Source organism: Saccoglossus kowalevskii, chromosome 22, assembly GCF_978046115.1.
Source record: "Saccoglossus kowalevskii chromosome 22, keSacKowa6.1, whole genome shotgun sequence".
NCBI lineage: Eukaryota > Metazoa > Hemichordata > Enteropneusta > Harrimaniidae > Saccoglossus > Saccoglossus kowalevskii.
The window spans coordinates 22,717,018-22,730,712 of record NC_140662.1 but is presented as its reverse complement, the minus strand read 5'-3'; the positions used below and the strand labels follow the sequence as shown (position 1 = coordinate 22,730,712).

The 13,695-nt window shown below is 33.5% G+C and overlaps 1 protein-coding gene across 1 annotated transcript in view; it reads left to right on the top strand.

Moving 5' to 3' along the window:
* The window catches only part of LOC102803334 (obg-like ATPase 1), a 43,266-nt gene that overhangs the window by 24,702 nt on the left and 4,869 nt on the right, over positions 1–13,695 (top strand). The window contains exons 9-10 of the mRNA XM_085496095.1: positions 1,001–1,098; positions 3,269–3,412. Of these exons, the coding sequence (XP_085352221.1) occupies positions 1,001–1,098; positions 3,269–3,412 (242 nt within the window). The remainder of the gene's footprint in view (positions 1–1,000; positions 1,099–3,268; positions 3,413–13,695) is intronic.

Below are 13,695 nucleotides of genomic sequence, written 5' to 3'. Positions count from 1 at the left end.
ACAACTCCTAGTGTCTTCTCCTCGAGCAGATAGTAATGTTTCACATTTGTTTTCGCATGGTTTCCATCTTTCTCAAATAAAACGAAGCAGTTGATTCCTATTTTACTTAGTGTTTATTCTTGTTTGATATTTTTAAACAAAAATGCACTCAAATATACAAATAGTAAATATGCAAGTTTTTTGTTTTTGACGAACGAGGACAAGGAAGGCAAAATGGCGGTAGTTTTGTGTAGGGTCGATCGCGATCTTCGTTTTGTATCAAAAGCATGTCTCACAAATGAAATATTTTTTTTGAGTGATAATTTGATAGCAATTAAACAAATTTCAATTGTTGGTGTATGTAAGGGCTGGATCACTTACTTTCAAGGGCTCAAAGTCCGGACGAACATTAAACTATGATGTTTTTATTTATCTTTTTAGTTGTACTATTTTGATGATTTAATTTCAAGAATCTGTCAAGGAAACAATCTGTTGTTACTTTACATGTTCACGTAGGTTTAATTTAGCAGATTTTACTTGTCAGCGAAAATAGCGAAATTTGCCCATAGCGTCAAGAAGATCTATCCCGATTTGCTGCACTGAGGTTAATTGCGGTTTTTACTACTTCGTTGCTAATGACACTAATTACCAAGAATTAAAAAAAACAAGTGAAATTAAGTCGCATTGGGAAAAAAACCCATAAGAAAATCAAAGCAAAAATTATTCAACTGCAGACGAGACAAACCCCAACCTCTAGAAATACCTCATTCATAGAGTGCTCATTAGTGCCCTTTGTTTACAAGTATAGTGTCCTTGCATGTTTTTCAAAATGCCCATATCAAAATCATGTGTTTCCATATACAGTATGTCATAGATTCTCAGACATCTTGATCAATTTTATTGATGGATTGACCTACATGCAATTACATTCACTTATTAAGCAAAGCCTATACCATTATAATACATGCTCTGATCACACGGGAGCTATTTACAGTTTAACTTTGATTCATTTTGTTTTTAGATTGAACTTCTGAATAAACATCTTTTGCTGACTTCAAAACCAATGATTTATCTTATTAATCTATCTGAAAAAGATTTTCTCAGAAAAAAGAACAAATGGTAAGTATATGATTTATGTGGTTAAAAATCAGAGTTTGGCTTGAGTGGGCAAAGAGAGCTCTTTAGATAAATGTATGTATAAATTTGGGGGCAAAGCTATGTCGATCACCAGGGTCAGGGTTGGGAAAATCTTTTGAAAGTATTTGGTTTTTTTTGAGGTCTGGCAAGTCTTTGAGTTGTCTTTAAATTACAAGAAAAATAAAATTATCTTTGAAAAGTCTTTAAATTTCTTCATAGTTATTAATTCATTTTAGAAAGGCCCGTTTTCTCCAGAGAACTACCATATCCTCAGAACTTTGATGAGCTTTGGTGATGATGTTGGCATTAATTAAGGGTCAAAATGTCTTGGGGGGTGCAAGAAAGTCTGGGAAAAGGTCTGGAAAAGTCTTGGAAATCATTTGGCTCTTAGTGCTATGGATCCAAATCACAGAATGTTCTGTATGGCTAAGATGTACAGCACTGTACCAGGTATTCTGTGTTGGCTCTGTTCTGTGGAACACAAGTCAAAGAGCCGTTGAAAACAACTCAACTATGAGACAATCTGGAACAACATTTATATACGTAGTCTCAACAACTAGTGCAAAGTACAGTTTTCAGAGAATTTTCCACCAATTGTGTTTGTCATGTGATAAAAATGCACAGATGTTTGCTCCCACGAATACCGCTAAAATCCTATTATAAACCGCATACCTAATAGTAACCGCACCCCGGATTTCGGCTTCAGTGTTAAAGAGTTCTCAACAAAAATTGAAAACATGAAAAGTACCTATTACTAACCGCACCCCCAATTCAACAAGACCGTGACTGACTTTGTTTCAACCAGCTGGTACATTGTTTCTAATCCTATTCATTTGTTTCAACAACGTGCCTAAAATTATTCACACCTCTTTATTGTTCAGTCGTGTTAGGATGTCAAACACGCAGTGAAACTGATTTTTCTTGCGACAACTTTTGTCAATACTCCTTATGAATACGTCCACGTGTCACAAATTTTCGACAATGAGCTGTTATCACCGAAAAACTGTTAAATGCTTTTTCAATGCTCAGTTTATCTTTCAAAAACAACTAATTTCTTAATTTAAAAAAAAGTCATGTCGTTTTTCCATGGAAATCAAAGCCAAAAGATCGCACGACACTATCGGTAAATCTCTTCCGGGTTTCGTTCACCATGAAGTCGGTGACCTATCATTAACATATTTAAATGAGCCAAGGTAATTTGAACAGGTGGGCACCATCCAGCATTTTGATTGGTTAATTAGCGACTTGACCTATTTGGTCAAGTAACGTGTCGTGTGCATTCAAACTACATGGCGGATGTCTTATTGCATCGATCGTTTACATGTGACCGAAATAATTTGCTTACGGTGAAACTAAGTTGAATTTTACTTGCATTTGATAACAATTCAACAAATTTATTTTTCGTGCGTTATTAGAATTACTACCGAGTAATAATCAACAATTTCAACACTTCGAAAACAAGTAAGTTATTCACTTGTGAGCCGAAGCATGGCCGGATTGCGTTACTGTACCCACGGTACCGTACTTATTTAGTGCTTGTTTTTATTTGAAACTCCTGTCAGAATATACTTTCCGTTACGAAGAAAATTAAAAAAATAAATGCATATTACAATAAAAATACTGAGTATTTTTTTTCATGTGAACAGTTTTTTTGCGACGTGACCCTTATCACTCTTCCCTGACATCTAAATTGGAGTTACCCTTATATTCAAAAGATGTACGGTGTATTGTTTATTTTGTGCAAGTGATGTGGGGGAAAAATGACCACGCCCATTTAGTTATTGCAATATGTACGTAATAGAAACCGCACCCCGAACTTGAGCTGTTGATCCCAATTTTGTATTTGATACATTGTAATATAAACCGCGGCTTATAATAGGATTTTAACAGTAGGAGAGAATGTGGAAGAAAACTAGAAACTACCATAGAGAAAATGGTTCACTTAGGACAGTGCATTGTTTGCTGCTTCACAATTATGCAAACCAAGACGACTAGTTCGTTGCAAAACATAGTAGTTGTTAATGTTTCAAACTAATATGTGACTATTATGTAAATTAATATTCAAATTGATATTTATTTAGCTCTGTTTATTCAATTTTATTCTGGAGAGAAAACTGTGGTAACATCTTTATTTAATTTTATCTCCATGTAGGCTTGTTAAAATAAAGGAATGGATCGATGCTAATGATCCCGGAGCAATAGCTATTCCATTTTCAGGAATATATGAATACAGCATTCTAGACAAAGATACTAATGAGGAAAAAGAAGCTTTTATGAAAGAGAAAGGAGCTACAAGGTGAGTTTGGTGATGAGCGAGTGAGGTGAAATATGATGGGCGAGGTTGGAGTGGTGTATGAAGTTGTAATGATGGTGAAGTTGCGTGATGATGGGATTGGAGTTATAGATGATGATGAGTGAGGTGAGGGGAGAATGGTTGGTAAACTAAGAACCATATTTAACCCATATATCATGGCAGTTTAGTTTAATAATTTTTTTTATTTCCATACTATGTGTTAACAATCTCAGCTATTTGATGGGCCCTTGATAGCAGATTGACCTTTAACTTCATGCCGATTATCACAAAATATAAACCATTATCTCAAGACGTTGGCCGTTTTACATATATGTGAGTCATTCATTTTTAATTCTCTCAACCTCAAATTTTAGTAATTATATTACCAATGCTTCCCAGAAACCGAAATATACTGGGTCCCAAAAAGAACTATTATTTCCTAATCGCAACAGGATAAATTTGACGGCGATCAGCATTATTGCACCGAGATCAATTATGAAAATGAGCAACAATTCATGTTGTTTTGAATATGCGCTCACAAACTAAAGTCATAATAGTTATGAAATATTTATATGAATAAATAGGGTATCAAATCTGTTACCCTACAATACCAGATTTATTAAACTTAATAATTTGTATTTGTTCCTTACTAGAGCCTCTGAGTTGCTAAATCTGATATTGTGGGGGTAACTGGTAGAATATCCTTAATGAATATTCTGGATATTCAACCAAATGGTAATAAATTGTAACCTAGGGGGTCTCAAGAGTCTTGTGCCTCGTATTAAAATTATATATCAAAACCAAATTTTTGTATATTGACCTATTTCCAAAAATAATCATTTTAATACAATTTATTGTATTTTGATCAAAAGGATAAAAAATTGTACTGTCACGGACACTGCTTGTAAAACGTTTTTGGAACTGTTGACTTTGTTGTCACTGTTCTGCAGGATTTGTAGTGATACTGCCCTCTGGTGACTGAAAGGTTTGGTACGTTTGTTTTTTAGTTTAAAAATTTATTAAATAATTGAATGCTGATAGGGAAAGTTTCAATATCTAGGAGTGTGCTATTATACAGTTTACACTATTAAAGTTGCTCAATATAGTAATTTTAATGAAATTTATGAAACAAGTTAAAGACAACTTGTATATGTTACATAATCTTTTTCTCAGAATAATACTTACTTAAATGACATGTTTTGTTGTCGAATAATGTAATTTTCAATTTGTAACTTGTATTTTGTTGCTATGAAAACTGATTACATCGTGTGAAAAGTTATTTTCACTCGATATTGTAGTACCTTTTAGTCATACTGCCCTCTAGTGTCTGAATGCTGGAATTTTTTTTTTTGAGCGCCGAATACACAAAAAGTATATACTAGTATGCATTGACGCTGCAGGTAGGCGTTTTTTCAACACCGATCTGACGACTTAGAACGTTTGAAAGTTAATCGTCGATTGGCACGTATTTTACGGATATATTAAATCATTTCAGGGGCCTGTTTACTAAATAATGATAAATTAAACTTAGAAATATTGTAAGAACAAACTAGCCCCATCATTGCGCAAATTTGCAATGAGTTTACGGCTGCTAGTGTGGTTCTGCGAGTTCTACGCGTGATTTTATCGCGTTCAAGGACGTTCTATTTTCGAACTAGTTGAAACCGGAAATTACTTTCGAACATCAAACACAAATTTAATTATCGTTATCATGTCTTAGTTTCTGTTATTTCCACGATTTAATTATTTATGACATTAATATTTCACTCACTGAACAATATTTCACTAAAATATGCGATTAAAAAGCAACTTAAATTGGAAAAAAATTATCAAGTTCCGTATAAACACTAGTGTAAAGAGGCGGCGGAGCGCTATTTTAGCCAAAATCGGCTAGTAAGGCGTCATATGGCACAGGTTTGTGCCGACACAACGACTAGTATGTGAATGATGAGTAATTATGGACATTTTTAATTTGATTGAGTCAGTAATTTTATGGTAATGCCCCTCACCTTTTGGGGTTTCTGGGTAAGTTAGTCTGCAATACTAGTTTTTATACACAGTGACTGTGGAGTATTGAAGCATGTGATCAAAATATGTATTGATGACATTTTGCTAGTGAAAAAAATATTCCATTTTAACTTCATAACATTCAATAGTGACATGTGCTTACTTATGTTTCAATAAGTACAATGTTTCAATGTGATGAATGTGGAGTTATGAATTTAGTTGATTTAAACCAGCATCCAGGTGCCATGTTTCAAAAAATGTACTCTAAATAGTTCAAAAACAGTGTTAAACATTGACTTATTAACACCCTGGAAAACATATACCATATATATTTATTCTCATCATTTCACTTGCAAAATTTAAAATGCTATCTATTGAAATCGGTTTTGATCCAACCTCTCCAACCCCCCATTCTGATGATGTAATGGACCTGAAGGCAGAATGTCTCTAATCAGTGTACAGATAAAACCTTCGATGAGAGATGGAAAACCTGTTCATTTTTTACAATTATGAACATCATAGTACTAATTAGTATTCATGTCAACTTATGATTTTACTAAAAATCAAATATTTACAATAAAAACCTGGCTGCTGGATAGAAAGAAGAAGATTAATTACCGTATTTATCCGGCTAAGAGCCCATGTCCGTACAAACGCCCATCTCCCACTTTTGATAAAATAAAGGAGTTGAGGTCATATCCTAGCAAACGCTCAGGTTTTTTTCTACGCCTGTAATAAAATAAAATAACAAAAACCTTTTTTTGTTCGTTGTATTAACAGTTGACTTCCTTGCAGTCTGTTGTGATTTTAATCCAAAAAATTGAAAAATAAATGTCAATTGCGTAAAACTAAGGAGTGGACGCAAAATAGCTGTGACATAAATAGAGCAGCGCGATTCAAGCTTGCAGTAAATCGAGAGCCGCGAAGCAAGTGTCGCACTCATTAGGCTTTAACGTCGCCGACAATGAAACCAATGTTGCAATATTGCAACCCGTACCAGAGTGGTTGAAAGCACGTTGTTTTGGCTTTATAAAATGTTTGCTAATCCATAACTGGGGCCAGCAATTTTGCAATGTCACGCCGAAGACTGTCAACTTTTTTGCCATCTTGTAAGGATTTTGTTCGATCCCGACAGTGACGCCGACTTGGACTTTCAGGGTTTTGACTTTTACGAAGATAGCAATGAACGTACAAATAGAGATCTGAGATGTTTTTTTCAAACAACTATAAACTATCTTAATTTTACTGCGTAAATTCTTATTGATCTTGTATGGCTGTTGATCTGGTATTTGTCAAAAACAGAAATAATTCACACATATGGGGCCATGTTTGTCGGCGGGGAAATTCTAATTCAAATGATTCTTCACTGTCGATTTTTATTATTTCTGGTTTATTTGTCTCATTTTAAGGAATAAATTTTTTCTTGTCACCCTTCTAATGCTGGATATTGTTCATTTATTTCCGTTGCATGTTTTCATTTGCTGTTTTACTCCCTGTCGCAGTTCGATCTGCATGTTGCCAATTTTCGTGATTTTTTTTCTTTTTCGCCAGGGATATCCGGACAAACGCCCACCCCTTTTTTTTGGCGATTTTCCATGTTCAGGACCCTGGGCTCTTACCCGGATAAATATGGTAGATAAAATTGAGAGGTTCATCTAGTAGAAGCATTCTTCATTCATTAAAGTCATTTTTTCTCTATTTAAAAAAAATAACCCATTCTTTCGAAAAAATTATATTGGACATTGTGGAAATAATTGAAAGTTACTCGTTTATGGGAAACTTTATTTTTAGAACTATTTTTTTTTTCTTCAATTGTGATTGATTTGTTTGCTGATGTGGCATGTGCTGCTCTAGTTTATACAACATTTTTAAACTAATGGAAGACTGCCTGACATCTGTTGCTTCCTCTTGACAATAGACAACAGTACAATGCCGCCATAGGGGGGGGGGGCTGTAAAAAACTAGTTTTAATGAAACAGTAATGTTCTGAGTCTAAGGTCACTTTATAAAATGAACACCGGTGTCACCCAGCTGACAGCGGTTGGCTTGATTGATTTAATGTTTCAAGTTGACGACAGCTTTCTATTTTACACAGACAACCCTTTGTGATTGTTAACAATAGGCGTGACGTTGATGTTGACCATTTAGCTGTATTAGTTTGTTTGTAGCGTATCTACTAAGTAGCAATACAATGGATAGCTTAGACATTCCTGTGCGTCAAAACGTGACATCGATATGATAATAAAAACGCATTTGTGGTTTTTCACTACACAATAGCTTCTGTTTCATGTAGCAGCATGTGCCGAACTGTTACAGTTTTTGTAGTCTATTGTTGTATTTCACATCTGCTCGCCGTCATTGCATTTTCATTGCAGACTTGTTACTGTTAATGGCAACTTCAACATGGAATTGACAACAAAATAAAATATTTGTGTGACATTTGACGTATGTTTTGATAAAAGTATGGTTACCCTTTTCGCATGATGTAATTATTTTATTAATTATTATTTTTTTATATGTATAGTTAAAAACTATCAAATGGGAACTTGTGAAAATATTTTAAAACCATGAATGAAATATTTTATATTGTTTGGATTTGATTTCCCGTATAATCTTCTAAATTATTATTCAACTAAACCATTTATATTTTCTCAGTTGGACTGTTTCATTTTGACCATTTTGAAATGACTTCATATTTTAGGCAATGGGGAGGGGTCATATAAGGAGATCAAATATGCTTTGCACAGATCACAAAGTATCAGTTGAAAAACATGAACCCTGTTGATTTCCCATTCAGTTATATGTCAATACCAAAACTTTTGATTTAGAATCTTTAAGGAATTCTAAATTGTTTATTTCTATGATAATTTCTAGAGAATTTTTAGAAAAATAGAAACTTGTATACCAAGTTATTTGATGCAATATAATACCACAAAACTATGTACTGTAGAATACTTTATTTTCACTTAAAATTTATTTTCACTATTTTCACTGAAGCACATTCTGTGGCGGAAGGGATGATTCCGTGAAAATAAAATCCAGTGAATATACTTTTTTTCCTATATTTCATATTAAACTCATCAAAAATCAGTGAAAATAAATTCCATAAAAAACGCCCAAAAAGCCTTTTCAGTGAAAATTAATTCCAGCGAAAATAAAGTATGCGACAGTATAACCCAATTCAGTGTTTTCCTCAGAAAAATAGAAAAGAATATCGGCTAATTTGCATAACATTATAATATGTTAAAAACATCTATTGTATTCATTGTCATTGTTTATTCAAAATTTAACAGATGGGAATACCTACTATATAATGTCCTGGGGAGAAATCTGCAATTTATATTTTTTGAATTTTTACCGATTATCGTTATTTTGTATTCTAAAACCCTGCCCGTTTTTTTAAAAACAAATTATTTAAAAATGGTCGTAATTAATTACCCGTGTTGTTAAAGAAACTAGAATATCATTAGACGTACATGTACAGTTGTAATGGTGGTGACATTAATATGCTGCAAGGTCATTCTGCAGACGGTAAATTTCCTTGGTGTTCACAACAAATTACTCATAACTCGCTACAAAATATTAACGCTGTGGATGTTGAAAACATCCTTATCGTCTGTGCCCATTCGATCACTTTCAGACATTGAGACGTATTCTGTGGTTGATGATAGATCAATAGTTAATCAACCCAATCCTGAACCGCAAAGTGAAAGAGTCTGTTGGCTTTCCTTTCTTCCATTTGATTGGTGATATATCTCCTTAATTCTAATTGATGGATTCTTTTTACCAACTGTCTTGCATTCTGTGCAAGTATGATTGGCACGTTTTCTTCAGCCTAAATTTGTTATAAATCTATACTTTTCGGGCATTGTTGGTTATAATTCACTGAAAATCACTTTCTCTGATTAAATTGAGTACATGTATGTTGATAATTATAAAAATAATTTGCATATTATGTGTGCTTTGTATTCCAATCAAACATTTATTGCATAGACTTTACTGGTCAGATGGTGCAGACGAAGCTGTCAGCTTTTGCATTCAAACCTTGCATATTAATAAGCTAATTTGCATATTCTGTATGCTCTGTATTCCTATACATACATATCACCTACCTATCTTTTTGGTTCATACAGTTAGACAGCTTGCAGCCAAAAACATGAAAAATTCGAAAACAAATTCTTCATAACCCAGTAAAGTTATTGGAATGGCCAACAATATAACCATAATTTTTTTGCTTGAAACAGGGGAGGTAAAAAGCTGATTTTAACATGGGGCTCTATGATTAATAAGCTAATTTGCATATTCTGTATGCATTGTATTTCTGCCTAACTTTTATTGAATTGACTATCCTGATACTGGTCAGGGGTGCAAAAAAAGCTGTCAGCTTTTTCATTCAAATTTTGGCATATTAATAAGCTAATTTACATATTCTGTATGCTTTGTTTTTCTGTCTAATTTTTATTGAATTGACTATCCTGATAACTCGTCAAAAGTGCAGAAAAAGCTGTCAGCTTTTCATTCAAATCTTGGCATATTCTGTATGCTTTGGTAGTTTCTCAAATTATCAATTTACAGAAAAATGTTTGAGCCTCACTGAGAAAATTTCACAAAAATAAGGCTTAGAGGGGAGCAGCTGGCCCTTTCCCCTCTCAAAAATGGTATTTTTCTTCAAAATTTCTAATGCTTTACTTTCCTGTTCTGTTTTATTTCATGTAAAATAAATTTCCAAAATAACATGTAACCTTTTGGCTCTTCCTGTCCTGTTTGTTTACTTCTATTAGCTGTTTTATCTTTTTTAAATCGCTTCATCTAAATTTTGTCAAAAAGCACTTGAATACATGCTCTCCCTACACTAGATTGGTTTTTCAAATCTTATTGTGTGTTTTCCATCTTCTAAATTTTATTAGAGAGCACTAAATGGGGCCACATGGAATCGGATATTGGTTATTCATCTTTAATCTAAAGATTAATTCAATCCTTCGTGACAACATATGTTGAATGATCGGTATTGAAAACCGGTGAAAAGCAGTGGAAGTCTTTTTAAGTGTCTTCACAGTGCCGATCTCGGAAAGAACGAATCTGTTTAAACATTGTTGTGATTTTCTGTTTCTTTGATCGGTGCATTAGATGTGTTTTAAGTTATGGATTTTTTAATTGTGACACGTTTCTAAGTGGTTACTGTCTGCTTTTCATGTTGCGTGCACAGCGTTTGTGGGTTTTTTTTGATGTAGCGTGTTATCAAATGATCAATTAGTCAAAATGTGTCAAATTAACCTGCTTAGCATTTTTTTTAAAACTCTGTGTAGTATGTTTGGCTATTGAAGGACATTAAATTGTGTCTTCAGTCTTGCTGTCATGACTGAAAGTGATGTTTTGTTCATTGACGTCTCGTCAGCTGGTGACTTTACTGACAATAACGACAGATTTCCTTTCCTAAGAATGACTCCACTGATGTACCTAAAATCAATATAATGCAGTACCATCTTCTTTTCTTCCAAAAAAATATGCAAATGCAGCAAATCCAACAGGAAATTTCAATTTTCTTTTATGTTTTTTGTAAAGTCTATTTCGACAGAATGCTCAGTGTTGTTTTCTGTATTGTTAGATTTTTTCTTTCGTCTCCAGTCTGTTCAAGTTTTATATGTGATACAAATAGAATCTTGGCTACGTTTGATTAAATTGTGGCTTACAAAATGTTTTATAGTCTTAATGCAGATTTCTCATTTTACAAAATCTAAACTAAGGATATTTTGATGGTGTCTTAAAAAAATTAACTGTCAGCAGTTTAAAATGATTTCCCCACATTTGATAATTTGAGATTAATTCTAATAAATTTTTGATTTTCTATTTTTTATTATGTGCTGCTTCAACCTTTTTACCACCAGTTCTCTCTTTTCTTCACAAATTCACAAAATTGTCTGTTTATAGTCCGCACTTTCCTTCAGAAGATTGGGACAAAAATAGCCAAATTTTTTAGTAAAATCTGAAAATTGTCTCTAATTTTGTCTGTTGGCTCCAAAATTAGGGTTCATTTCCTGAAATATTGAAGAATATAAGAAAAAAGTGGCAAAAAATTTGAGCTAGAAGTCTGGTGGTGAAAAAAGATGTGAAGTCTGTTTCGTAAAGAATATTCTGATTGCCGACTCAGTGATTTGTTCATGATTTGTGTGGTTTTGTTTTGTAAGTATTGTTCTAAAAACTATGTTTAGAATTTTGCGAGCTTAAGACCTATACATGTAGAAACCCTCTTCGGTGCTTTCTGTAGAAACCCTCTTCGGTGCTTCCTGTAGAAAACCTCTTCGGTGCTTCCTTACTGAGATGTGGTTTACCCACTTGTCTAGGTTGATAGTCCAATCCTATACATCATGTTGAATTACCCATAGTCTACAGTGGAACTTACAAGAGGAGCTCTGTCAGTTTTCATTCAAACTTTACACATACTTTATACATGTTAGGGTACATGTCCATGATAATTTGTTTCAAAATCGGATCAAGGATGGCCGATTGACAGCCATCTGACTTGTTGGCCTTATTACTATATTTCCAAGATTTATGTACCATTTTCATTTGTATTTGGCACATACATCATACATTTCAGTTTGTTTCATAATGAGATCACAAATTTAACAGGGACTGTTTCATTTTCAATGATCTTTTGACTTTCAAACCTTTGGCTTGACTTTATTGTAGGTGCAAATACTAACTGTATATATATATTTTTTTATCACCAAAATCATATCTATGTTTAGAACTGCATGGCAGAGCTATGTGGCCATCTCTGTTTAATAGTAAACTTAAGTGTAAAAGTGTGTACTGTTGCGAGTTTCTTACATTTGCTGATAGGCATGTGACGATGACAAATCTGTAGGATGCTACCCAATCACCCCTGAGCGTTATTTTTAATTAGCATCATCAAAAACCACATTTATGTAAAATACTTTATTTTTGCTATTTTTCCTATATTTTACATTCAACTTGTCAAAATGGATTGAAAATAAATTTCGTACAAAACGCCAAAAAAGTCTTTTCAGCGAAAATTAATTCCTGCTAAAATAAAGAATTTTACAGTACATTACATCAGGGCAATCGAATAATTATTGCATGAAATTTTATATATCAACAATATGTAATGACACGCCCATTGATTGAATGTTGTTTACATGTGCTTTGTCATCATTTTTGTTTGTTTATATGTCGAAATAGCCACACCCATAATTTGCATAATCTATATTTCACAACAAACGTACTGCCGTTGTACGATGAAATTTAACACAATTGCAACACAACACACGCAGGTTTATTTCATATGTAAGATTTGCCAATAAATGTACACTATAAGGAGCCTGAGATAGACCCAGTATCCAAATACTGGAGTTTAATCTAGATTATATTCACGGTTAAGAGTAGATTATCAGCATGTTGTGAATTTTAGTTTTTTAGTACAATTGTACTATACAGAATAAATTGATAGAACGCATATATTTATATCACTAACTGACCATGTCATGTTTTGTCCCAAAATAAAACTTTTGTTTAAGATTCAAAAAGTTCTTGTATCAGCCAAACGTGTGCATGTGCATTATCAGTGATGTTAATTGCATCAAGTTTTTAATATGTGCTGTAAAATGTACCGATCATAAAATGGGGTCACACTATTATAATAGGTAATTTAATAGTAGTGGGCAAGGTTTTGATTGTTGTGCTATGTTTCAAGTATAAATCAACTTAAGTGTTTACAATTTTATGTTTTGCACTGTGATTTAACATTAGGTACATTGAAAATATATTTCGGATTCATCAACACATGTCCAACTAGCATTTTCAACAATAAAATTGCATTAGTACATAACTTTGCGGTTTTTGCTAAAATTTGGCCCTGGCTAATGTTTAATAATGCACTGTCCTAAGGGCATGTCAGAAACGAGGCACCTGTGTTCTCTCAAGGTCATGTCCATGTGACCACCCTATGGTGGTCTGTGGCGCACTTACCTGGGGTATAGGGGATTAAGCCTCCCCATTGAGTCAGTGGCATACTTACTGGTTCTGTAAAGTATGCAAGTTCCAAACGTGCATGTTTATTTATGACCTGAAGGGCGATCGTTATGCTCGTTCTCTGGGTCATTATGCCTCTTCAATCTCTCACTCTTATTTGACACGTTCAGTTATTTCTGACAAACTTGAAATTCCAAAAGTAAAACTAAGCTCAACTAAAAACAGTTTAACATATTCATTAGTAAAACACTGGAATGATCTTCCAATTTCCATTAAAACATTAACAT